This window comes from Trachypithecus francoisi, unplaced genomic scaffold (assembly GCF_009764315.1).
Source record: "Trachypithecus francoisi isolate TF-2019V2 unplaced genomic scaffold, Tfra_2.0 Lachesis_group2, whole genome shotgun sequence".
Lineage (NCBI taxonomy): Eukaryota > Metazoa > Chordata > Mammalia > Primates > Cercopithecidae > Trachypithecus > Trachypithecus francoisi.
Window position 1 is genome coordinate 23,358,444 of NW_022681465.1, and position 27,918 is coordinate 23,386,361.

At 42.9% G+C, this 27,918-nt stretch overlaps 1 protein-coding gene and 1 long non-coding RNA gene across 2 annotated transcripts in view; one reads left to right on the forward strand and one right to left on the reverse strand.

The window, feature by feature from the left end:
* Positions 1–10,805: 10,805 nt before the first annotated feature.
* On the reverse strand, positions 10,806–27,397 carry LOC117064817. Its single transcript, XR_004429696.1, has 4 exons — positions 27,274–27,397; positions 24,959–25,070; positions 15,055–15,166; positions 10,806–11,058 (listed from the first exon to the last, which is right to left on the reverse strand). It is a non-coding gene; the product is annotated as an uncharacterized LOC117064817 (long non-coding RNA).
* The window catches only part of REEP5 (receptor accessory protein 5), a 43,376-nt gene continuing 41,539 nt past the window's right edge, over positions 26,082–27,918 (forward strand). The window contains exons 1-2 of the mRNA XM_033178915.1: positions 26,082–26,488; positions 27,295–27,388. Of these exons, the coding sequence (XP_033034806.1) occupies positions 26,371–26,488; positions 27,295–27,388 (212 nt within the window). The 5' untranslated portion in view covers positions 26,082–26,370. The remainder of the gene's footprint in view (positions 26,489–27,294; positions 27,389–27,918) is intronic.

Genomic DNA, 27,918 nt, shown 5'->3' on the forward strand with positions numbered 1-27,918 from the left:
GAATTTCATTTTAGTAAACCCATTTTCCTGTTTATGGACATTTTAGTTAGTTCCAGTTTTTTCCCAGGTTTGAAAATAATGCCGCAAGGAATGTTCTCGTTCCTATCTACTTACGCACACACATGGGAGTTTCTCTAGGGTATAGACTTACAAGTAGAATAGCTGAGAATGCATATCTCCAACTTTGATAATGCCAAAGAACTCTCCAAAATGGTTATAACAATTTAGACTTCCACAAGTAATACATGAGAGTTCCATCTCCCCATGTCCTTGCTTGATTAATGTTAATACAGTCTGTCACAGTTCAGAGGCTTCAGCAACCCAGATTCTGCCCTGCCCACTATATGGCTTATGGGAATCGATATCTTGTGGCCCATCAGGTGGCAGGCTCTGTTCTATTTCTTTTATATCCATTTAATCAAGCTTATTAATTTTATTTCTTTCAGCCAGCTTGATCTATTCGTTAGAGGAGGGTTAACATCTTCTTCATTGATTGAGATTTGGTTCATCATCCTTCTAATTCTATCATTTTCCCTTCTATTTATTTTAAAACTATAGTTCTTTATTCCTATCTCTTCTGATAAATTCTTTTAAAATTTTTTATATTTAATTTTTGTGGTTATATAGTAGATGTATATATTTATGGTGTACATGAGATATTTTGATACAAGCATGCAATGTGTAATCATCACATCATAGAGAACGGGGTATCCATCCCCTCAAGTATTTATCCTTTGTGTTATAAACAATCCAGTTATACTCTTTTAGTTATTAATTTTTAAAATGTACAATTAATTTATTATTGACTATAGTCACCCTGTTGTGCTTTCAAATACTAAGTCTTATTCATTCTTTCTATTTTTTTGACCCATTAACTATCTCCACCTCCTCCCAACCAACTACCCTTCCCAGCCTATGGTAACCATCCTTCTACTGTCTTTCTCCATGAGTTCAATTGTTTTTATTTTTATTTTTATGTACGTATTTTTTTTTGTGTGTGTGTGTGTGTGACGGGGTCTCATTGTCACCCAGGCTGGAGTGCAGTGGCACAATCTCGGCTCACTGCAACCTCTGCCTCCCAGGTTCAAGTGATTCTCCTGCCTCAGCCTCCTGAACAACTGGGACTACAGGCACCTGCCACCAAGCCTGGCTAATTTTTGTATTTTTAATAGAGATGGGGCTTCACCATGTTGGCCAGGCTGGTCTTGAACTCCTGACCTCAAGTGACCCATCTACCTCAGCCTCCCAAGGTGCTGGGATTACAGGTGTGAACTACCGCGCTTGGTCCAATTGTTTTAATTTTTAGATCCCACAAATAAGTGAGAATACGTGACATTTGTCTTTCTGTGCCTGGCTTATTTCTCTTAACATAACGTCCTCCAGTTCCATCTACGTTGTTGCAAATACAGGATCTCATTCCTTTTTATGGCTGAATAGTACTCTATTGTGTATAAGTACCACATTTTCTTTATCCATTCATCTGTTGATGGACACTTAGATTGCTTCCAAATCTTGGCTATTGTGAACAGAGCTGCAACAAACATGGGAATGCAAATATTTCTTTGATATACTGATTTCCTTTCCTTCGGTTATATACCCAGCAGTGGGATTGCTAGATCATATGGTAGCTCTATTTTTAGTTTTTTGAGGGACCTCTATAGCGGGTGTGCTAATTTACATTCCCACTAACAGTGTACAAAGGTTTCCTTTTGTTTACATCCTCTCCCGCATTTGGTTATTGCCTCTCTTTTGAATAAAAGCCATTTTAACATAGGTGAGATGATATCTCATTGTAGTTTTTATTGGTATTTCTCTGATGATCAATGATGTTGAGCACCTTTTCACATACTTGTCATTTGTATGTCTTCTTAGGAGAAATATCTATTCAAATATTTAGCCCATTTTTAAATGGAATTATTAGATTTTTCCCTACAGAGTTGTTTGAGCTCCTTCCATATTCTGGTTATTAATCCCATGTCATATGTGTAGTTGGCAAATATTTTCTCCCATTTTGTAGGTTGGCTCTTCACTTTGCTGATTGTTTCCTTTGCTGTGCAGAAGCGTTTTAACTTGATGTGATCCCATTTGTCCATTTTTGCTTTGGTTGCCTGTGGTTGTAGGATATTTACTCGAGAAATTTTTGCCCATACCAATGTCCTGGAGAGTTTCCCCAACGTTTTCTTGTAGTAGTTTCATAGTTTGAGGTCTCAGATTTGTCTTTAATCCATTTTTATTTGATTTTTATATATGGCAAAAGATGGGGGTTTAGTTTCGTTCTTCCATGTATAGACATCCAGTTTTCCCAGCACCATTTATTGAAGAGACTGCCTTTACTCCAGTGTATGTTCTTGGCACCTTTGTCAAAAATGAGTTCACTGTAGGTGTGTGGATTTGCTTCGGGGTTTTTTACTTTGTTTGAGTGGTCTGTTTTAATGCCGATACCATGCTGTTTTGGTTACTATCCAGTATAATTTGAAGCCAAATAATGTGATTCCTCCAGTTTTATTCTTTTTGCTCAGGATTGCTTTGGCTATTCTGGGTCTTTTGTGGTTTCATATACATTTTAGGATTCCTTTTTCTGTTTTTGTGAAAAATGTCACTGGTATTTTGATGGGGATCGCATTGAAACTAGATTGCTTTGAGTAGTGTGAACATTTTAACACTACTGACTCTCCCAATCCATGAACATGAAATATCTTTTCATTTTTTGGTATCCTCTTCAATTTCTTTCTTGAGTGTTTTATAGTTTTCATTATGGAGATCTTTCACTTCTTTGGTTAATTCTTTGGTATTTAATTTTGTTTGTGGCCATTGTACATGGGATTACTTTTTTATTTATTTTTCAGACTGTTCACTGTTGGCATATAGAAATGCTACTGATAGGCCGGGCGCGGTGGCTCAAGCCTGTAATCCCAGCACTTCGGGAGGCCGAGACGGGCGGATCACGAGGTCAGGAGATCGAGACCATCCTGGCGAACACTGTGAAACCCCGTCTCTACTAAAAAATACAAAAAACTAGCCGGGCGAGGTGGCGGGCGTCTGTAGTCCCAGCTACTCGGGAGGCTGAGGCAGGAGAATGGCGTGAACCCGGGAGGCGGAGCTTGCAGTGAGCTGAGATCCGGCCACTGCACTCCAGCCCCCGGCGACAGAGCAAGACTCCGTCTCAAAAAAAAAAAAAAAAAAAAAAAAAAAAAGAAATGCTACTGATTGTTGTATATTGATTTTTTGTTCTGCAACTTTACTGGTCTGTCAATTGTTAATACTTTTTTGGTGCATTTTTAAAGGTTTTTTACAAATATAAGATCAGATTATCTGGAAATAAGTATAATTTGACTTCTTCCTTTCCAGTTTGGATGACCTTTCTTTCTCTTGTTTTGAGCAGAACTCTTGTAGGAGCGAACTACTAGAAGTTCTGCTCTAGCTAGAACTTCTAGTATTATGCTGAATAACAATTGTGAAAGCGGGGATCCTTGTCTTTTTCCAGATATTAGAGGAAAGGCTTTTCATTTTTCCCTGTTCAGTATGATACTAGCTGTGGGTCCATCATACATGGCTTTTATTGTGTTGAAGTATGCTCTTTCTATACAGAGTTTTTTGAGGGTTTTATCAGGAAGGGATGTTGAATCTTATCAAACGCTTTCTCAGAATCAATTGAAATGATTAGGCCAGGCATGGTGGCTCATGCCTATAATCGCAGCACTTTGGGAGGCTGAGGCAGGTGGATCATTTGAGGCCAGGAGCTCAAAACCAGCCTGGCCAACATGGTGAAACCCTGACTCTACTAAAAAACACAGACTTCAGGCTGGGCGTGGTGGCTGATGCCTGTAATCCCAGCACTTTAGGAGGCCAATGTGGGAGAATCACTTGAGGTCAGGAGTTCGAGACCAGTCTGGCCAACATGATGAAACCCCATCTCTGCTAAAAATACAAAAATTAGCTGGCTGTGGTGTTGGGCACCTGTAATCCAAGCTACTCAGGAGGCTGAGGCAGGGGAATGGCTTAAACCCAGGAGGTGGAGGTTGCGGTGAACAGGGATTACGCCACTGCTCTCTAGCCTGGGCGACAGAGTGAGACTCCATCTCAAAACAAACAAACAAAACAAACAGACAAACAAAAACAGCCTTCAGGGCAGTAGGCTCCCCTCTGGCCCAGGGTGGGTCCAGAAATGCTGTCCAAGAGCCTAGGTGTGGACTCAGGGACTCTAAGAGCCTTCTTATTTGCTATACACCCACTGTGGCCAAGATGGTACCTAAGGTGCAAGACAAAGTCCCCTTTACTTTTCCCTCTGCTTTTCTCAAACAGGAGTTTCTTCCTGTAGCCACCACAGCTAGGGATGTGCTGGTTCATACTAAGTTTCCCTTCCCTTCCCTTCCCTGCCCTTCCCTGCCCTGCCCTGCCTTTCCTTTCGCCTTTCCTTTTGCCTTTCCTTTCACCTTTCCTTTCCCTTTTCCTTTCCCCTTTCCTTTCCTTTCTTTCTTTCTTTTTTTTTTTTCTTTTTTTTTTTTTTTGAGACAAAGTCTCACTTTGTCCTCCAGGCTGGAGTGAAGTGGCTTGATCACAGCTCACTGCAACCTCTGCGTCCTGGGCTCAAACAATCCTCCCACCTCAGTCTCTAAAGTAGCTGGGATTACAGGCACCCGCCACCAAGCCTGGCTAATTTTTGTACTTTTTGTAGAGATGGGGTTTTGTCACATTGCCCAGGCTGATCTCGAACTGCTGAACTCTAGAAATCCGAACACCTCAGCCTCCCAAAATGCTGGGATTACAGGCATGAGCCACCACGCCTGACTTAAATTATTCTATCATTTAAAAAGTTTTCATTTTTACCTCAAATGATGCTTTTCATCTTAAATTTTATTTGTGATTCATGCCTATAATCCCAGCGCTTTGGGAGGCTGAATTGGGGGGGATCACTTGAGGTCATGAGTTTGAGACCATCCTGGCCAACATGGCAAAAACCCATCTCTAGTAAAAATACAAAAATTAGCCAGACGTGGTGGCAGGTGCCTGTAATCCTAGCTACTTGGGAGGCTGAGGCATGAGAATCGCTTGAGCCTGGGAGGCGGACGTTGCAGTGAGCCGAGATCGTGCCACTGCACCCCAGCCTGGGTGACAGAGTGAGACTCTGTCTCAAAAAAAAAAGAAAAGAAAAGAAAAATAATTCTATGTGTTTGCTGTTAATTCCACTATATGTTATTAGCATTTCTGCATTTTCTTTTTTTTTAAATTTGTATTTGATTGTTATTTTTTCTTTACTTTTATTTTGAAATTTCTGGATGGTTTTAAATGGGCTCCTTGAACTACTTACACTATTGTTTGCTTGCTTGTTAATCAAATGAGATGATTTTTATCTATTAGTAAATGAATTCTATTTAATTAACTTATATAGTTAGTCATCCTGGTATATTTAAATTTATTTTTACCATCTTATTTAGGTCTTTGCTTTACTATCCTTTTTCTTTTTCTCTTTTTATTCCTCTCACTTCTTTGGGACTGATTAAGTTTTCTATATTCTTCTTTCCTTCTTTGTTGGTTTTAAAGCTATCGTAGCATTTCTATTTTTTTTACCATGAATATTTATCTCTACATTTTTCCTATAAAGTCTCCAGTTACATACACAGTATTTTTTGATTCTCCTGAACAAGACACAAAGCTAAATAAGCTTTAATTACCTAGTAAGTACTCTTACATTATTGTTTTTATTTATTTATTTATTTATTTATTTATTTATTTATTTATTTTTTTTGAGACGGAGTCTCGCTCTGTGGCCCAGGCTGGAGTGCAGTGGCCGGATCTCAGCTCACTGCAAGCTCCGCCTCCCGGGTTTATGCCATTCTCCTGCCTCAGCCTCCTGAGTAGCTGGGACTACAGGCGCCCGCCACCTCGCCCAGCTAGTTTTTTGTATTTTTAGTAGAGACGGGGTTTCACCGTGTTAGCCAGGATGGTCTTGATCTCCTGACCTCGTGATCCGCCCGTCTCGGCCTCCCAAAGTGCTGGGATTACAGGCTTGAGCCACCGCGCCCGGCCTGTTTTTATTTATTTATTTTTTTAGATGGAGTTTTACACTTGTTGCCCAGGCTGGAGTGCAATGGTGCAATCTCAGCTCACTGCAACCTCCACCTCCCGGTTCAAGCAATTCTCCTGCCTCAGCCTCCCGAGTATCTGGAATTACAAGTATATGTCATCATGCCCAGCTAATTTTTGTATTTTTAGTAGAGATGGGTTTTTGCCATGTTGGCCAGGCTAGTCTCAAACTCCTGGCCTCAGGTGATCTGCCCACCTTAGCCTCCCTAAGTGCTGCAATTACAGGCTTGAGCCACCGTGCCTGGCCCCCACATTATTTTTAACCCTCAAATTATTTTTTATATTGATAGTTAATTGTACTTACCAACTTAATTTATCGATTTCTTTGCTCACATTTAATTTTTTCTCCCTGGGTTTACTGTTCTTCTAACTGAAGTGTGTCTTTTAGTCGATCTTTCGCTGTAGGTCTATGGTTAGTAAGTGCTCTTATTTGTATATATTTGTTTTATATATTTTGTATACCTAAAGATGCACTTTCATTAAGCATTTATTATCTTTTCTATACAAAGTAAGCAAGTAGAAGTAAAGAAGTTTTCAATTCCTGATGAATTAACGGATCAATGGTTGCCAACATCACACAGAGAGAGACAGTTATTGCATATTTTCTACAAGTCACCTACAAAGGAGTCTAGCCTGAAAATTGTACCTGAATCTGATCAAGCCCATAGTCTCACTACCAATTTATAGAAAATACAGAAGACAGACAAGTGTAAATTACATGGGAATGCAATCAGCAAAATACAGATGTGGGAAACTCTACAAGTCAAATAAAACAACCCAGTTTCTTTCAGAAGTAAGTAGAAAAAGATGGAGCAAAGGGGATGGAAGGGGTAGAGTAGAAGAGACCTAAAAGATGTATATAGTTAGAAGGTAAATTAAGCGTCAGAGTTCAGAGGTGCATCATGGGTAACAGAACTATAAAGAAAGCAAGAAAGCAATGAACATAAAACTCAAGATGTAGTTACTTTCAGGGGAAAAGGAAAGGATTGGGATTGGGAAAGGGTAAATGAAGGACCTCTGCTGTTGCTGCAGAGTGGACCCCATTGGAATACAGCAGAGAATGAGACCAAGGCCCAGCTCTCAGGGTGTTTACACCCTATTTGGAGAAATAATCCTATAAATGAATAATGCAGTATCAATTCGTGATAATGGAATACAAAACATAGTTGACCCCTAGCCTCCAAATAAGTGCCAGCCAAGTTTCATTCTTAAAGTATATAGAAAAAATAATTATTGATAAGGTCAATAAGAAATCAGCTTTTGCAATATATTATGGCCAGTTAAGAGGAAAAAGTAAAGAGAAGAGAAAAGAAATGAAGAGAGAAAAAGAAATAGGGGCATAAAAAGCAAGGCCAAACATGGAAGAGAAGACACCCACAAAGGCATAAAAACACCCACATCCATACGGCCAGAACTTTATGGGTAAAATATTTTATTATAGCTACAAATTCATGACTCTATAGAGACATAGGGGCTAGGGGCAGGTTGTCTTGGAGCTCTCATCTTCAGATATTTAGTCAAGGTCTAGAGACTGTGCCAGATTTGATCATTCCAGCCCCAACACTGCCCTAGGTTTGTTCCCTATTTAGGTGGTGGCACATTATAAGCACATTTCAGACTTTTTCTGAAAGCAGATATTATAAAGAAAATGAGGGTGGGAATAGAAGAGTGTTCATCCTCAGAGGAAAAAGGATACTGAAGGGGCTGTAGAGGTGCCCAAGTAGATGCCCCAGTTTAGCCACGACTCAATCTACATACCAGGTAGGCCCTTTTCCTTGCAGACCTGCAGTCTAACAGAATGGATGGTAGAGAATGCTGACTGCATAGAAGGCGTTCTCCCTCTGTTCACCTTGGAAGGGTCATTTATAGCTCAGTTCCTTGGATTCAAAAAGGAAATCAATCTTACCACCTATGGCAATAACAAAAACGGCAACAAAATGATTGCGGTTTTTAATTCCTTCCTGTTGTGGTAGCTTTCATTTGTCCTGTTATTGCTGGATTATAGTAATTATAGAAATAACTATCCAAATCGATAAACCAGAAAAATGCAAGCTCCATCTCATCTAGAAATCCTAAATGTAGTCACAATTCACTTTAAATATATATAGTTTATGTAGTTCACATTTTTATTTACAATATAGAATATTAATATTAACTTGCAGACTATGAGGAGGCAGGAGGTCATAAGGGTAATAACTCACCATTTATCAGTGAGACCTCAACCAAATGCTGGCTTACAAGTTTCCCAGTAGAACTGTGGGGTTGTTTTCCCTTTGTAATGAAAACAGATTTCATTCTGGTTGTAAAAGTAATATTAAAAAGTAATACATATTCATTATTTGCAAAAGTTAAACAACAGGAATATATTAATATATATCAAAAAAATAAAAGTTGGCCAGGTGCAGTGGTTCATGCCTATAATCCCAACACTTTGGGAGGCTGAGGCAGGAAGATCACTTGAGCTCAGGAGTTCAATACCAGCCTGGGCAACATGGTGAAACCCCATCTCTACAAAAAATACAAAAATTAGCCAGGCGTGGTATTATGTGCCTGTAGTCCCAGCTACTGGGGAGGCTGACGTAGGAAACTCACCTGAGCCTGGGAGGTTGAGGCTGTAGTGAGCCTCAATCATGTCACTGTACTCCAGCCTGGGCGACAGAGTGAGACTCTGACTCAAAAAAACAAAAAAACAAAAAAACAAAAAAAAAACATCAGTACTCTCTCAACTAAGGAATCTATTTGCCCAGACTTTTTTGTCGGCAGGTGCGCGCGCGCACACACACACACATACACACACATACATATATACACACACACGCCCCTCCCTCTTCCCCCACTTATGTGTGTTTTTTTGTTTGTTTGTTTGTTTTTTGAGTTGGAGTCTTGTTCCATTGCCCAGGCTGGAGTGCAGTGGCACGATCTCAGCTCACTGCAAGCTCCGCCTCCCAGGTTCACGCCATTCTCCTGCCTCAGCCTCCTGAGTAGCTGGGAATACAGGTGCCTGCCACCACGCCCGGCTAAGTTTTTGTATTTTTAGTAGAGACAGGGTTTCACTGTGTTAGCCAGGATGGTCTTGATCTCCTGACCTCGTGATCCACCTGCCTCAGCCTCACTTATTATTTTAATTTAATATATCACAGATATTCTTGATATATTGTAGATAAAAAGCAAGTTATTTATACACACACACACACACACACACACACACGGTATGACCCGTATTTCATTTAAAATTCCTGTATGTTGGCCGGGCGTAGTGGCTTATGCCTGTAATCCCAGCACTTTGGGAGGCTAACTAAAATTACAAAAATTAGCTGGGCATGGTTGTGGGTGTCTGTAATTCCAACTACTTGGGAGGCTGAGGCAGAGAATTGCTTGAACCCAGAGGACAGAGGTTGCAGTGAGCCGAAATCGCGCCACTGCACTCCAGCCTGGGTGACAGAGCAAGACTCTGTCTCAACAACAACAACAAAATCCTGTATGTTGATATGTAGATATAAATACGAATCCCTATGTAGACACATGGATATATGATTTTATTTGTACAGAAAATTATCTAAAAGGGGCCGTGCACAGTGGCTCACACCTGTAATCCCGGCACTTTGGGAGGCTGAGGTGGGTGGATCCCCTGAGGTCAGGAGTTCAAGACCAGCCTGACCAACATGGAGAAACCCCATCTCTACTAAAAATACAAAATTAGCCAGGCATGGTGGAACATGCCTGTAATCCCAGCTAGTTGGGAGGCTGAGCAGGAGAATCACTTGAATGTGGGAGGCAGAGGTTGCGGTAATCCGAGATTGCGCCATTGCACTCCAGTCTGGGCAACGAGTGAAACTCCATCTAAAAAAAAAAATTATCTGACAGGATACAAACCAATTTTTTTTTTTTTTTTTTTTTTTGAGACAGGGTCTCGGTCTGCCTTCCAGGCTGGAGTGCAGTGGTGCAAACACCGCTCACTGCAGCCTAGACCTCCCAGGCTCAAGTGACCTGGCCACCTCAGCCTCCTGAGTAGGTGGGACTACAGGTGCATGCTACCATGCCTGGCTAATGTTTGTATTTTTTTGTAGAGACAGGGTTTTGCCATGTTGCCCAGGCTCAGATTTTTAACAACAGGGAATGAGATGGAAGGGAAGGACAGGTAAGTAGAGGACACTTCAAATTTTTACTTTATATATATCTGTGTTATCTATTCTAAAAAACTACACATACTATTTCAGAAAGTAATCACAGTACACATAAAAAACAGCTCTTTATATCAACATTATTTTTTATAATTTTTAATGGTTCTCTACTATCTCGTTTGGCTATAGTATAGTGTTTAATGAATTGTCTACTTAATGGCTTTTAGGATGTTTCCAATCTTTTGATATTATAAACAATGTTGATAGGATAGCTTTGCATATGTTTTCTGTACTCTCTCATCAGCCCTGAGTATTGCCAATTTTACTATGTTTTCACCTATCAGCCAAAAATAAGTTCTTATTTTAATCCAGTTTTTGATAACAAGTGAGATTGAACATATTTCCCATGCATGTTATCTATTTATTTCTTCTTATTTTTGTTTATTTTTTGGATTTTCCTATTCATACATTTTGTCCACTGTTCTTGGAATTTTTATGTTTTTCTTAGATAACTGCTTATATATAAAGTTATTAATCCCATCTGCAGTACACATATATAAAGTATTTTTTCAGGTTTGCTTTTCGATTTTTAGATTCATGTTTCTTTTGCTTTTTTTTTTTTCTTTTGCCATTCTCCTCCACTTTTTTCACATGCTGTCCTAGTCTATTTGTGCTGCTATAACAAAATACTGGATACTAGGTAATTTATAAAACACAGAAATTTATTTTCTCACAGTCCTGATGGCTGGGAAGTTCAAGATCAAGGTGCTGACAGGTTTGTTGTCTCCTGAGGGTCCAGTCTCTGCTTCCAAGATGATTCCTTGAAAACTGCATGCTCCAGAGGGGAGGAATGCTGTGTCCCCACATGGCAGAAGGTGGGAGGGCAAAAAACAGGTCTGACTCCCTCATCAAGCCGCTTTATAAGGGTACTTAATCCTATTCACAAGGGAAGAGCCTTCATCATGGCCTAATCACCTCTTAAAGGTCCCACTTTTTTTTTTGGAGATGGAGTTTCACTCTTGTCGTCCAGACTAGAGTGCAGTGGTGTGATCTTGGTTCACCACAACCTCCGCCCCCCGGGTTCAAGCAATTCTTCTGCCTCAGCCTCCTGAGCAGCTGGAATTACAGGCATGTGCCACCACGCCCAGCTAATTTTGTACTTTTAGTACAGATGGGGTTTCTCCATGTTGGTCAGGCTGGTCTCAAACTCGCGACCTCAGGTGATTTGCCTGCCTCGGCCTTCCAAAAGTGCTGGGATTACAGGCATGAGCCACCATGCCCGGCTGACACCACCTTTTAATACTGTCACATTGGCAACACCTGAATTGTGGAGGGGAAAATTCAAACCATATCACATGCTAATTTCATGTATATATTGGACTGTCCATATGATATTTTATTTCTGTGGTTTTTCCATCCCTGCACCAGGACCCATAGTTTTAATTACTGTAGCTATATATGTGGTAAGGTACTCTTTGCTCAAACTTTTCTATTTTGAAATGTTACTAGTTCCTTGCACATGTTTGTTTATTCTTACTGGTAATTAGAACCATTCTGTCAAACCCCAAATGCTGAGATTATGTTAAACTTACATATACATTTGAGGAAAATTACTTATAATATGAATATGTCCTTAGACTATTATGTTCCCCAGTCAGGTTATATAGTTTTATTTAAATATGTACATCACAGGCCGGGTGTGGTGGCTGATGCCTGTAATCCCTGCACTTTGGGAGGTTGAGACGGGAGGATCACTTGAGGCCAGGAGTTTAAGACCAGCCTGGCTAACATAGTGAAACCCCATCTCTACTAAAAATACAAAAAATTAGCCCAGTGTGGTGGCACGTGCCTATAATCCCAGCTACCTGGGAGACTGAGGCAGAAGAATAACTTGAACCCAGGAGGCAGAGGTTGCAGTGAGCCAAGATCATGCCACTGCACTGCAGCCCAGGTGACAGAGAGAGAGAGACTCTGTCTCAAAATAAATAAATAAATGTATCACATATTCATGTCAAATTTATACTTATCCATTTTATGTTTTGTGTTACTAATGCCAATTAGAAATGTTTAGTTTTTTGGCTGGGTGTGGTGACTCATGTCTGTAATCCCAGCACCTTGGAAGGCCAAGGCAGGCAGATCACTTGAGGTCAAGACCAGCCTGGCCAATATGGTGAAAACCAGACTCTACTAAAAGCACAAAAATTAGCCAGGCATGGTGGCTCACACCTGTATTCCCAGCTACTCAGGAGGCTGAGATACGAGAATCGCATGAACCCAGGAGGCAGAAGTTGTAGTGAGCTAAGATTGAGCCACTGTACTCCAGCCTGGGCAACAGAGTGAATGGAAAAAAAAAAAAAAAGTTTATTTTTGCTTAACAATATGACTGGCATTTTATAGCCACTCAACAAGTATTTGTTGGACAAATAAGTGGATAATAAACTTTAAAAAGCCATGAAAACTTTTCTTTAGTTGGAGACTAAAAAGGAAATGTGCCCTTATGCCTAAAAGATTTTGGTATAATTATGCTAAGACCGAAAAAAAAAAAAAAAAAAAAAAAAAAAAAAGGTAGTCAGCTTGGTTTCCTATCTAGGGTTCATATCTAAAAGTCAACTGAGCATTCAAGACTCAAAATCAAGCCTGGCCTTATCCATGAATGGTGGATCTTGGGAAATTATATACACTCAGGGGGAAAAAGTCTCTGCTATTGGCTGGGTGCAGTGGCTCACATCTGTAATACCAGAACTTTGGGAGGCCAAGGTGGGCAGACCACTAGGTCAGGAGTTCGAGACCAGCCTGACCAACATGGTGACACCCTGCCTCTACTAAAAATACAAAAATTAGCCAGCTGTGGTGGCATGCACCTGTAATCCTAGCTACTTGGGAGGCTGAGGCAGGAGAATCACTTGAACCTAGGAGGTGGAGGTTGCAGTGAGCCAAGATCACGCCACTGTACTCCAGCCTGGATGACAGAGTGAGACTGTGTCTCAAAAAAAAAAAAAAAAAAGAAGCCTCTGCTATTGCTTCACTAATACCTGGAGTCCTACCATTAGTTTCATTGCTTCAAATCAAAGGCTTCCCTTCTCTAAAAATGCAAACACCTCTGAGAAAGATAGTAGAATACAATGTGTTCAGTCATACAGTCTTTTATACCTTAGTATGAATTAACTATCAGTTTCTTCCCAACTTGTAGCTAATTAAGAAGTTTCTGATAACAGGAGGAAATCAAGAGGCCAAAGAACAGTAGGATACTGGCCTTATGTGTATGTAAGTGTAGAAAATTCAGGAAGCTGACTTTAGGAAGGAAGCTAAAATGTGTAAATTTTTTTGGGCAGGAAGTAAATATTATTCATCCTTGTGCATAATGTTGGAACATCATAGTCAGTATAGATGGGTATAGAACAGATGAGTTAATGGATAAACAGCTCTGTTCACTTCATAGCTTTCGCCTAGGGGTTGCTCTGCCCAAAGCTGTAGTCCCAGGGTTATTTTGGGGTGACTGCTACCCTGCTACTCTGGCTTCCTTTTCTTCAGAATTACTCATATGGGATAGTGATATGCTCTGGCTGTGTCCCCACCCAAATCTCATCTTGAATTGTAGTTTCCATAATCCCCACGTGTCATGGGTGGGACCCAGTGGGAGATAATTGAATCATGGGGGTGGTTACCCTCATGCTATTCTCATGATAATGAGTAAGTTTTCACAAGATCTGATGGTTTCATAAGGGGCTCCCCACTTCACCTGGTTCTCATTCTCTCTCCTGCCACCATGTGAAGAAGGATGTGTTTGCTTCTCCTTCCGCCATACTTGTAAGTTTTCTGAGGTGTCCCCAGCCCCACAGAACTGTGAGTCAATTAAACCTCCTTTCTTTATAAATTACCCAGTCTTGGGCAGTTCTTTATAGCAGCATGAGAATGGACTAATACAGATGGTATGCCAGAACCTTATTGTTAACAGATGTTGGATCACTAGTATAACAAACAATTGCTAACTGCTAACACATTTTGCACTAAAACATTTTTAGAGTTAAACACATTTAGAGGAAAATAATAAAATATCTATTTATACAGTTTTAAGTGTCTCCTTATAGAATAAAAACATTATCATCATCAGATGCTTGGTCAGGTCATTGACTAGCTCTATCTCCCATTTCCTACGAGTCCAACATTTCACAATTGACACCACTGGGAAAATACTGGGAGACTGGGAGATGAAGATAAACAGTGGATTTTCCCTCCACTGCTTAGTTTTTCCACTGTTAGTATTTATGAATTTATTATGTAATTTAGCAAAATGATGACTCAACCATGAAGCCAGTGCTCCCTCAACTACTGGATCTATGGGAAAGGGAAAAGAAAGCCTAATGAAGTTAAAAAGAATTTACTGCTAGCAAAGTCACTGGTAAAGAGAGAACAAAGGATATATGATAAAACATAGTCACACTGAGTTTATCAGTTGTCAAATATATTGATAGTAGTTTTTCTTTAGTGATAAGAAAAATATAAATATTAGATTAAGATATTAAAGTTTCAAACTCTTAATGACAGATAGCAAATGTTGTTATCTATGAGATCCATAAAGCTTGGAACTAATCTATATTGGTTCCTGGTGTATCTTCAGCGCCTAGCAGAGAGTAGGTGCTCAGTGAATAGTTGATGAAGGAATGCATTCTGGAATCTATTTTATACTTGACAAAAACAGCAACAACTATTTCTTGGTCTCAAACTAAGTCACCCTGAAAAATCTACCCACGACCAATTTTCCTATGCTGAAAGACAGCCTGGGCTGTCTATACCAAGTAGATATAATTGATGTAATTTTTACTAGTACAATCCTAAGATAATTGCTTACCTTTCTACTTTCTTCTGTCAGTGTAGATGCAATCTAAGACAAATGAAAAGAACTCACACCATATAAACTGATGCTGGTCTTCATTACGAGGTGACTTGTAAAAATTTTTCCTCTGAATAAATACAAATTGGAAAAGTGGTTTCAGTTAACAACAAAAATAATTTATTTAAAAAGATTACTCTGAAATTAAGCCAATGTTGTTTTCTGTATTAGTTTATTAAGATAACTGCCTATCCTCCACTTAATTTTGCAAGTTGTGAACTTGATATGAAATAATCGAAGTAAAATGGTTTTCCTACATGTTACATGTTACAGGTTTGTAAGTAATCACAAAGAATCCAGAAATGGAGACTTTTCCTTTAAACCATTTCATATGCCAGTGTGTTGGGTTATAAACATAGCAAATACGCATTTGATATAGACTGGGTATACTGTACTAAATACTAACTCAGTTACTATTGTACAAAATTAGAAGTTACAGTTATCACTATTGATGTCTCCAATTCCAAACTATTTGCATAAGAATGACTATCAGGCCAGATGCAGTGGCTCACGTCTGTAATCCCACCACTTTGGGAGGCCGAGGCAACTGGATCACATGAGGTCAGGAGTTCGAGACCAGTCTAGCTAACAAGGTGAAACTCCATCTCTACTAAAATCACAAAATTTAGCTGGGCATGGTGGCATGTGCCTGTAATCCCAGCTACTCAGGAGGCTGAGGTAGAAGAACTGCTTGAACCCGGGAGATTAGAGGTTGCAGTGAACTGCGATTGTGCCATTGCACTCCAGCCTGGGCAACAGAGTAAGACTCTATGTAAAAAAAAAAAAAAAAAAAAAAAGTATAAAATTAGAGTCTTACTTGTGACTTTCAGTAAATTCTACCCTTGATCTTAGCCAAAAGGTGGAGAAGTAATGACTTTCAGTAAATTCTATAAAGGTGGTTAAGATGATGCATGTAATAGTTGGTGCTGTTTGGAGAGAGTATACATTGTAATTTTTTAGACTAATGAATTCTCACTTTTAGTAGGGTGTTTTTGTTATGGCTGTGAACAGATAAAGATGTGTTAGGAACAATGGTGTGAAAAAAACAAAAACAAGCCTGTCCTCCCAAAACCTTATTCCAAATCCCCCAACACTAACTATTTATAAATCTCCCTCAGCATGGACTTCAGGGAGACTATCCTGGGCAAAATGCAAAAGGCTATGTGGTCAAGTAATTCTCTCCTAACTGCATGGCAGAACTCATCATAAAGCAAAAGTTATTTATGTCGTGAAAGGAAGACACACGTCCTTGAGTCAACCAGTGTGGTCACAGCATGATTGATGTCCAAGAGCTAGAGGAACGTGAGCCAAAACTCATCCGAAAAAGGCTGAAAGTCAGAGACAGGAGAGACAGGAAGCATGAAGAGACTGCGAAGTGATAAAGAGCTGCATAAATCAGCTTGCTGCCTGTCAGAGAACAGCTTGACTTTGACCTGACGTGTGTTTGTAGGTCAATTCCTTGCCCACATCTGTGTAGGCCTGGAGGGTCCCTTTCACTTGGCCAAGGGTTAGTCCAAGGATCCTAGACAAAACTGAAAAATAAGCAATTTTGTTTCACTACTTTGTACCTTGGAAAAGACTACTCCTTTAATCCTCAGGTACTTAGTGAACCCTGACTCCATCAAAATATGCTGTCAGCATCTTCATCCACACAAATTGTCTAACACAAAATAGGCGCTCAGTATATATTTTCTTTTCCTCCTTCTTTCCCGTAGTCAAATTATTGATGAAAATGTGCTCTTATTTTTGCCAGAGTATTTTGATTTTCATAGATACCAAATCCTTGAATCAAAGGAACAAGATAAGATAGTATAATGTTGGGTATAAACTCTTGTTAGTGTCTACTTCATTGATGTATGTGTCCTTCAGATTGGCACTCTGTGAAGTGCTTTACGTGGAGTATCTCATTTATTCCAACAATCATATGAGGTCGATCCTGGCATTATCTTTGTTTTATAGGCTGAGAACAGTGGGGCTTTTGGAGGTTGAGAACTTTCCCAAGAGTGCACAGCTAGTAAGTAAGGGAGCCGAGGTATCTGCTCCAGAGCCTGTGCTTTGACCCTGTGCCATGTCCTGGGATAGCGCTTCATGTGAGCGAAAGGACTTACACCAGCTGTCTGATCTCAACATGTTCCTTCTTTCCAGGGAACTTGATGCTGGTTATGTGTCCCCCATGTAAGGCTAGTGTAGTAGGCAGAATAATGACTTCCACCCCCACCCAAAGATGTCCATGCCCTGATATCCACGCCTGAAAAGATGTTACTTTGCATGGCAAAAGGGACTTTGTAGATGGGATTAAGGTTATGTAGACTTTAAGATCAGCAAGATTGGCTGGGTGCAGTGACTCACAACTGAAATCCCAGCACTTTGGGAGGCTGAGGTGGGCAGATCATGAGGTCAGGAGTTCAAGACCAGCCTGACCAACATGGTGAAACCCTGTCTCTACTAAAAATACAAAAAAAAACCCAATGTAGCAGGGTGGGGTGGCACACGCCTGTAATCCCAGCTACTCAGGAGGCTGAGGCAGGAGAATTGCTTGAACCCGAGAGGTGGAGGTTGCAGTAAGCCGAGATTGCGCCACTCCACTCCAGCCTGGGCAACAGAGTGAGACTCTGTCTCAAAAAAACAAAAAAAAGGTCTGGGAGATTATCCTGGATTACCTGGGTGGGCCCAATCTAATCACGCTAGTTCTTTTTTTGAGACGGAGTCTCGCTCTGTCACCCAGGATGGAGTATTGTGGCGCGATCTCTGCTCATTATAAGCTCTACTTCCTGTATTCACGCTGTTCTCCTACCTCAGCCTCCTGAGTAGCTGGGACTACAGGAGCCCGCCACCACACCCGGCTAATTTTTTGTATTTTAAGTAGAAACGGGATTTCACCGTGTGAGCCAGGATGGTCTCGATCTCCTGACCTCGTGATCCACCTGCCTCGGCCTCCCAAAGTGCTGGGATTACAGATCACATGAGTTCTTAAAAGTGGAAGTAGAAGGCAGATGGGTGAGAGAGATGAGATGAAAGAAAAGGAAGAGAGATTTGAAGTATGAGAGGGATTTGACTGCTGCTGGCAGTGGCTTTGAAGATGAGGAAGGAAATGGGGACTTGAGTCCTACAACCACGAACTGAATTCTGCAACAACCCAAAGCAAAAAAACATGAATCTTTCTATAAGCCTCCAAAAAGGAACAAAGTGCTGCTGACAGTACCTTGATTTTAACCTAGTAAGATTGACACAGAGCACTGTAACATAAAAAAATTGTGTTGTTTTAAAGCCATTAAGTTTGGGATAATTTGTTACACTAGCAATGTAAACTTAATACAACTGCTTAGTTTCTTTTTCTTTTCTTATTTTTATTTATTTATTTTTGAAACAGGGTCTCACTCTGGTGTGATCATAGCTCACCGCACTCTGGACCTTGCTGGCTCAAGCCATTCTCCTGCCTTAGTCTCCTCAGTAGCTGAAACTACAGGAGCATGCCATCATGCCTGGCTAATGTTTAAAATTTTTCTTATAGAGACGAGATCACAAACTCCTGGGCTTAAGAGATCCTCCTGCCTTGGTTTCCCAAAGTACTGGGATTATAGGCATGAGCCACAGCACCTGGCCTGGTCAGTTTCTTTATTCATGTTAATTATAATTACCTGATGTTTCATCATGAAAGGAAGTGGGCAAAATTGTCTGATTCCTTCTGGTCCTTCTCTTACATGAAAAGAAAAGCAAAACTTCACGCCACCTTGTAGGCTATGAGGCAAATGTGGATTGTTCTCTGTGGTTGGACACATACCCCAGGGTGAGTGAACACCGTACCATCCTGGTATGCAATCCAAACCCCAGGCTTTATCTGGAACTGGACTAACTGGTCTTGAACATAGAGAAACAACCTGTTAGTGACTTGTTTTCTCCTGTTAGTCCACTGTGCAGGTACCATTAGAGAAACGTCAAGGGGAAATAAAGGACACTTTTAAACCTGACGAAAAATCTCTAGATTTGTGTGCAAGAGCAATGACATATTAGTAGTTAATTTCTCTATTAAAAATACTTTGCTAAACTAAAGGATATTTCCACATTGGTTTATTCTCAACTGTGAGCACTAATTTTCTAAAAATCAACTTCCTGTTTGATAAGGGGAGAAATAGAATAAAATGCTTTGTCCATATTTTCAGTAGAAAATGTTTAAGAATAGGTCAAATGAGGTAAACAAAATGTAATTCAAATATATTTAATGAAACATGGTGATTTTCACATTTTATTTCCTTCAGTGCTCTTTCTTAAATTACATTCAGCCTCTACATTTTCCTCCCATTGTCTGGCAAGTCCGTGTCTCAGGTTTTGTTTACTCTGTGTTTTTCCCTTTTTATTCTGATGACATGTCATCATAAGCCTCCTACAGCAGAGGGAGGGTGTATGTGCCAACAGGACTGTGTCTGCAGGGGCTGAGGGTCTCCTGCCTGTCTCATTGGTGCCATGCCAAGGTACCCTACAAATGCAGGGGTGGGGGAAAGGAAGGAAGAGATGACCTGGCAAATTATGCTGTACCTCTTCTTTCTAACATAAATGAGTGAGAACGAAAGTGTTTGATGACATCAACTTGTTTTCTTACCCTGAAGAAACAGTTTGTGTAGAACAAAAATGGCCTGATCTGAGTTATCCAGCAGAATTTTCTTCTCTAGCTCATAGAGGGTATAATAATAGTATTTGCCTCATCCCAAGTCAGTTCAATTTCCTCCTTAGAAATGGCCAACGTTGGCCGGGCATGGTGGCTCACGCCTGTAATCCCAGCACTTTGGGAGACCGAGGCGGATGGGTCACGAGGTCAGGAGATAGAGACCATCGTGGCTAACACGGTGAAACCCCGTCTCTACTAAAAATACAAAAAAAAAGAAAATTAGCCGGGCGTGCTGGCAGGTATCTGTAGTCCCGCCTACTCGGGAGGCTGAGGCAGGAGAATAGTGTGAACTTGGGAGGCGGAGCTTTCAGTGAGCCAAGATTGCACCACTGCACTCCAGCCAGGGGGATTAAAAAAAAAAAAGAAAAAGAAAAAGAAAAAGAAATTGCCAAAGTCAACCGGTTCCAGGCCAACCTTCTTCACAGCCTCCAAAACAGATCTCATCTATCTGGTTCCCAGATCTAACGGCATCTGGCACACAGGATATATTTAGTAAATATGAGTAAGTGAATCGTCTGAGACCTTAGGCAGGGTTCTGGGTTCTTATCTTCTTCATCTCTTTCCTCTTCTATGAAAGAATCTAAGGTTTATAGTGTTGATGGGATAAATTAGGATCCCATACTCCCCGAATCTGATTGTAATTTACTAAAGGCAAGAATAATGTAATATTTCTCTATCTCGATTTTAGAGGCTGGGCATGGTGGCTCACGTCTGTAATCCCAGCACCTTGGGAGGCTGAGCGGAGAGGATTGCTTGAGCTCAGGAGTTCAAGATCAGCCTGGGCAACAAGGTGAAACGCCATCTCTACAAAAAATACAAAAATTAGCCAGGCTTGGAGGCGTGTGCGTGTAGTCCCAGGTACGTGGGGGGCTGAGGTGAGAGGACGGCTTGAGCCTAGGAGGCAAAGGTTGCAGTGAGCTGAGATTGCACCACTGCACTCCAGTTTAGGTGACAGAGCCAGACTTCATCTCAAAAAAAAAAAAAAAAAAAAAGAATTACAGATAGTAACTCACCTAATCAGATGAGAACTCTGTGAAATAGGTACTATTTTTATCCCTGTTTTACAGATGAGAGACCAGAAGCACAGAGAGCTTATGTAACTTGCCCAAAGTCGCACAGCTAAATGGTAGAGCTGGGATTTAGCTCATACAGACTGAATCCAGAGATGGAACTCCACGCACTATGTCTTACTATACTGCTTTGCCTCACCATTGGTTGAATGCTTGAGGAAAGAAGAAATGTGGAATCTATGTCAACAGAAAACTGAAAAGAGAGCAATATTTACAGAAAGAAAGCCAAGGGCTGGGCACAGTGGCTCACATCTGTAATCCTAGCACTTGGCGGGGTCAAGGTGGGAGCACTGCTTGAGCCCAAGAGGTCAGGGCTCCAGTGAGCCATGATGGTGCCACCGCACACCAGCTTGGACAACAGAATAAGACCCTGTCGTGAAAAACAAAACAAAAATAAATAAATAAATAAATAAAGGAAGAAATCCAAATGAATAATATATTTCTAGATACTCCATGCATAGTTAATGTAGTACAAATGTTGCCACTGCATGAAATGTAGTGACAAAAACCTAGGTTGATTTGGACACCTAACTTAAAAGGATTTTGCTCCTTTGCTAAAATAAATAAATAATAAATAAATAAAACAATCTAAATTGTGAGGCTGGGCACAATGACTCATGCCTGTAATCCCAGCACTTTGGGAAGCTAAGACAAGCGGATCACTTGAGCTCACAAGTTCGAGACCAGCCGGGGCAACATGGCAAAACCCCACGTCTACAAAAAAATACAAGAATTAGTTGCATGTGGTGTTGCACACCTGTAGTCCTAGCTACTTGGAAGGCTGAGGTGGGAGGATGGTGTAAGCCCAGGAGGTGGAGGTTGCAGTGAGCCAACACTGTGCACTGTACTTCAGCCTGGGTGATACAGTCAAACCTTGTCTCAAAAAAAAAAAAAAAAAAATCAGGACTGGCACCGTGGCTCACACCTGTAATCCCAGCACTTTGGGAAGCTAAGACAAGCGGATCACTTGAGCTCACAAGTTCGAGACCAGCCGGGGCAACATGGCAAAACCCCACGTCTACAAAAAAATACAAGAATTAGTTGCATGTGGTGTTGCACACCTGTAGTCCTAGCTACTTGGAAGGCTGAGGTGGGAGGATGGTGTAAGCCCAGGAGGTGGAGGTTGCAGTGAGCCAACACTGTGCACTGTACTTCAGCCTGGGTGATACAGTCAAACCTTGTCTCAAAAAAAAAAAAAAAAAAAATCAGGACTGGCACCGTGGCTCACACCTGTAATCCCAGCACTTTGGGAGGCTGAGGCAGGCAGATCACTTGAGATCAGGAGTTCAAGACCAGCCTGGCTAACATGGTGAAACCCCATCTCTACAAAAAACACAAAAACTAGCCATGTGTGGTGGTGTGCACCTGTAGTTCCAGTTACATTGGAGGCTGATGCACGAGAATCATTTGAACCTGGGAGACTCAGGTCGCAGTGAGCCAAGATCATGCCACTGGACTCCAGTCTGGGTGACAGAGGCAGACTCCATCTCAATTTAAAAAAAAAAAAAAAAATTCAAATTGTGAATCACTTTAAGTACTCAAAAACAACCCCAACTTAATATACATACTGTACTCAGTAGGAAATTATACAAACTTACAACTGGTTTGAAGTTTACAGTTCAGTTATTCTGCTAAGCAGTTGTACTAGTTTCCTAGGGCTGCTGTAACAGTCTCACAAGCTGGGTGGCTTAAATAACAGAAATTGAGGCCGGGCGTGGGAGCTCATGCCTGTAATCCCAGCACTTTGGAAGGCCAAGGTAGGGGATCACTTGAGGTCAGGAGTTTGAGACCAGCCTGGCCAATGTGGTGAAACCCCATCTCTACAAAAAAAAAAAAAAAAATTAGCTGGGCGTAGTGGCACACACCTGTAGTCCCAGTTACTTGGGAGGCTGAGGTGGGAGAATCACCTGAACCTGGGAGGTGGAGGTTGCAATGAGTGGAGATTGTGCCACTGCAGTCCAGCCTGGGTGACCCAGTGAGACCCTGTCTCTAAATAAATAAAGAAAACAGAAGCCGGGCGCGGTGGCTCAAGCCTGTAATCCCAGCACTTTGGAAGGCCGAGACGGGCGGAACACAAGGTCAGGAGATCGAGACCATCCTGGCTAACATGGTGAAACCCCGTCTCTACTAAAACATACAAAAAACTAGCCGGGTGAGGTGGCGGGCGCCTGTAGTCCCAGCTACTTGGGAGGCTGAGGCAGGAGAATGGCGTGAACCCGGGAGACGGAGCTTGCAGTGAGCCAGGATCCAGCCACTACACTCCAGCCTGGGCGACAGAGCGAGACTCCGTCTCAAAAAAAAAAAAAAAAACCAAAACAGAAATATATTATCTCACAGCTTTGGAGGCTGGAAGTCCAAGATCAAGGTCTCAGCAGGATTGGTTCCTTGTGAGGGCTGTGAGGGAAGGATCTGTTCCAGGACTTTCTTCTTGGCTTGTAGATGGCCATCTTCTCCTTATGTCTCTTCACAGTCTTCCCTTTATATGTATCTGTCTCCGTCCAAATTTCCCTTTTTTTTTTTTTAATTCGAGACAGAGTCTCGCTCTGTCGCCCAGGCCGGAGTACATTGGCACGATCTCAGCTCACTGCAAGCTCTGCGTCCCGGGTTCACACCATTCCCCTGTCTCAGCCTCCCGAGTAGCTGGGACTACAGGTGCCCACCACCACACCCGGCTAAATTTTCGTATTTTTAGTAGAGACAGGGTTTCACTGTGTTAGCCAGGATGGTCTTGATCTCCTGACCTCGTAATCTGTCCACCTTGGCCTCCCAAAGTGCTGGGATTACAGGCATGAGCCATTACGCCAGGCCAAATTTCCTGTTTTATAAGGACAACAGTCACACTGGATTGAGGTCCACCGTAATTAGTTCATTTGAATTTGACTACCTCTTTGAAGACCCTATCTTCAAATAAGATCACACTCTGAGGTACTGTAGGTTAGGATTCCAACATGTCTTCTTTAGGGAGGTGGAATACAATTCAACTCATAATAGCAATATAATATAGGGTAAGAGCCTGATTCTGAATCTTAGCTCTGCTACTTATTGTGATATGAGACCTCACTAGATCTCTTTTTTTTTCCTTAAATGAGGATGAAACAGGTAGCATCTTCCTCATGCAGTTGTGAGGATTAAATGAACTAGTCCACGTAACGCTTGGAATACCAGGCAATACAACACATGTTAGGTTCATTGATTCATTCATTAATTCAACAAATAGTTATTGAACACCTACTAAGTGCCAGGCACTGTTCAATGTGCTTGAAATATTGAAGCAAATAAAATAAGCAAAAATGTCTACCCTCATGGAGCTCATAATCTAGTGAGGAAAGGAAGATAATTTAAAATTAGAACATGGCCTGGCATGGTGGTGGCTCATGCCTGTAATCCCAGAACTTTGGGAGGCTAAGGTGGGCAGATCACTTGAGGTCAGAAGTTCAAGACTGGCCTGGGTAACATAGTGAAACCCCATCTATACTAAAAGTACAAAAAATTAGCCGGACATGGTGGCACATGGCTATGGTCCCAGCTACTTGGGAGGCTGAGGTGAGAGGATGGTTTGAGCACAGCAGGAGGTCGAGGCTGCGGTGAGCTGTGACCACGCCTCTGCACTCCAGCCTGGGTGACAGAGTGAGACAGTCTCAAAAAAAAAAAAAAAAAAATGTAGAACATAATGTCAGACAGTAATAAATTCTACGGAGAAAAATCAAGCAAGACAGGGGCTAGAGATCACTGGGGGTTGCAATTTGAGATTAGGGGTACCATTTGAGCAAATACCTGAATAATGGAAGGGGACAGTTAAATGGCTAACTGGGGAAAGATACTTTCAGATAGAGGAGGGTTTCTGGACTGTCACATTATTGACATTTGGGGCTGGATAATTCTTTGTTGTGGGGGCTGTCCTGTGTGTTGCAGTATGTGTAGCAGCACCCCTAGTCTTTACCCACTAGATGCTAGTTGCACTTGCCACCTCCTGCCCTCCTTGTGTGACAATGTGTTTCACAACCAAAGTATCTCTAGACATTGCTACTCCTTCTCCCAGGAGGAGGAAGGGGAGAGGAAGTGCTCCTGCTTGAGAACCACTGAAACAGAAGAAAAGTGAACTAACGCCCAGAGGCAGGAATGGGCTTACCTTGTCTGAGGCACAGCAAGGAGGCAATCAGTAAGGGAAGACATCAGAAAGGGGAGAGATGAGCCATGTCACCTGTGACCTTGATGCCACTCTTCACGCAGATAGGAAGCTGCTGGAGGGTTGAGAACAAAAAGTACAACTTGACACACATTTTAAAACAGATTCTACTGGCTGCCACATTGAGAATTAACTGTAGGTGAAAAGACAGAAATAGACAGTCAGGTTGTTTCATTTGTTCACTGATTTGGCTGGGTGGTGGTAGGAGCAGCTGAGAAGGCTGAGCTAAGAAGCTCTGAGGAAGAAAAGAGGAAGCAGAATTAGCATTAAAGGAAAAAGCTAGGAGTGGGCAAGATAACTTTTTGCAGAAGTGGAAGGCAGTAGGGTAATTAAGTAGATTTGAAAGCACAGAGGGGTTGTGTAGGACCAAGACAGAATGCTGGGGGCCGGTTGTGGGCAGGGCATTGAATGCTCTGCTAAGGAATGGGAGCTCTAGTCTGTTAGTATAATAATACGGAGCTTCTGACAAAAATTTTGCAGTAGTGTGCAGAATAGGAGTAAGCAAGAGTAATTTTAGGAGTATCTGGCAGTCATATGGGTGGGATAACAGGAGCTTAGGTTTAGGTGGAGGAAGAGCATGGGCAACTCATTCTGGAGGAAGCAAAAATGCGGTCCTGCCCTACGGCTTGGACCTGAGAATCTCCGTCTTCTCCAGAGTATTTTGAGTGTAGGAAGTGCAGACTATATTGGCTCCACAGAGAGAATCTGGACACTTGCCACGGTAACAGACAACAAGCCAACGCGAGCCCACCATGAAAAGATTCAATGCAGTGCTTTCTTGGAAAAGGTGTACCCCAGGGAGTATGTGTTGGATTTCTTCAAGGGTCTTTACAAGGCAACGATTGTCTGTAGGTGAGAAAAACTGACAAGCTAAGGCAAAGAGGGAGAAAGCAGGCCTGCATCCAAAGAATTCTTTCAGGATGCTCAAACATTTCAATTTTTTAGGTCAAAAATGCCTTAGCAGGTTTAGCACAGCAATGTAGGTGCCAAACTCGTCTCACTAAATTGCAGGCGGGAGCAACAAGGACTCCTGCCTCCTTTCCACCTGCTTTCTGCAACAGTCCGATTTGAGAAGGGGACCCACAAGAGACACAAAATGCACGCCTCCACGCCACATCCTTTTTATCCCGCAATGGGTTGTCAACAGCCAGGCCACCTCGCAGCGCCCGCGGAGGTGCAGGCCCGCCCCCGCCAGGGTGTGGCGCTGTTCCCCGGGAGCGGGGCAAGGGAGGAGGGGCGCGCGGCGGCCGGGCGGGGCGAGCGGAGGCGAGTGGAGGACGCGTAGACTCGCCGCGGTCCCCGCTCCAGTCTACCCAGCACTAGGAACAGCCCCGGGCGGCGCGACGGTCCCCGCCATGTCTGCGGCCATGAGGGAGAGGTTCGACCGGTTCCTGCACGAGAAGAACTGCATGACTGACCTTCTGGCCAAGCTCGAGGCCAAGACCGGCGTGAACCGGAGCTTCATTGCGCTTGGTGGGTGGCCGGGGGTCGCCGCCGCTGGCAGGGCCACGGGAGCCGCCGCTGCCCCTGCTGCTGGGGAAGGAAGCAGGGAGAGGACTCGGGAAAGGTGGAGTTGGAGACAGATGCGACAAGCAGCATCCTCGGGGGTCAGGGTGGCCTCCCAGGAAGCGCGGACATCGGAGGACCCCGCTGGGGCTGCCCGGGCTGAGGGTCGCGGGGCTGGAGGGCAGCGGCGGCGCCAGGGGCTGGCAGCTGGAAGGGCCGGTGCTGACGTGTCCGCCCCGCGGCCCGGGGCCCTATTCCTGCGGTCCTACGCGGTGGGCGCGGACGGCGGGGTCCCTGCGGACAGGCGCGGTGACGGAGGTACCCGGTCCTACCCGACCCTCCGTGGAGCTCCGCCCGGGGAGGGGCGCCCCCTCGGGTGGGCGGGGGCTGCTGCTGCAGCGGGTGCGGGAGTCCGGGCCTCTCGGGACGCACCCCGCCGAGCGCAGCTTCCCTGGCTGGAGCGCTGCCCGGCGGGCCCTGCAAGAGAGCGGACGTGGGTGCTCCGAACCGTCCCGGCCGCCGGGGGTTGCTTTGGGGCCCCCTGCGAGAGGTAGGAGAGGCACAACGGTGGTGGCTGCCTGGTATCCCCAGGCTTCAAGGCAGGGCCCCGCGGACGCGTAGGTCCAGCTTTCGTGTGGTTTGTTTTTCTTTCTCCTTTATTGAGTCGGGAGGAAAACGCCTAGAACAGGCCCAGCCTCCCGGTGTGGGCGGCGGCTGTCCCGCGTGAACGCTTCTCATGCTGCCCGACTCACTTCTCTCCTTGTGGTCCCCAGGTGTCATCGGACTGGTGGCCTTGTACCTGGTGTTCGGTTATGGAGCCTCTCTCCTCTGCAACCTGATAGGATTTGGCTACCCAGCCTACATCTCGTAAGTGACACACCCTGCAGCCGTCCCCTTCCCTTCCTCCCTTCCCCGCCCCCCCAGGGCTGCTGCAGTGGCCTGCACATCCGCATTTCCCCGGAGAAAAGTGAAAGCTCGGCGGGGAGGGATGGAGTTGGACATAAGGTTGGGGATAGTATTCACCATTTTGGAACCTTAACTTAATCCCTGTTTCTTGAGGATTAGCGTAAAGGTATTTTCATTAGATTATCCTGGTGACCAGTGTCTCCTCTCTTTGGCACACTAACAGGAAAGCGCTACCACTGTGTCGTTCTGCCTTTACTTTGGGAGGGTCTCAGAAAGTACAGGGCTTTCTGTCTAGTAATTATTTTAATGGGTATTTCACCCATATATTTATGCACCTAGAGAGTAAAACCCCAACAATTAGGTCTTCCTTAATTCATAATTATGTTAATTCAGATAGTGGGGAGAATTTTGTCTTTTTTTATTTTTCATTTTGAAAAAGCCACATATTACAGGCAAACTTGGGAAATACCCTCGTATAAAAACAAAAACCT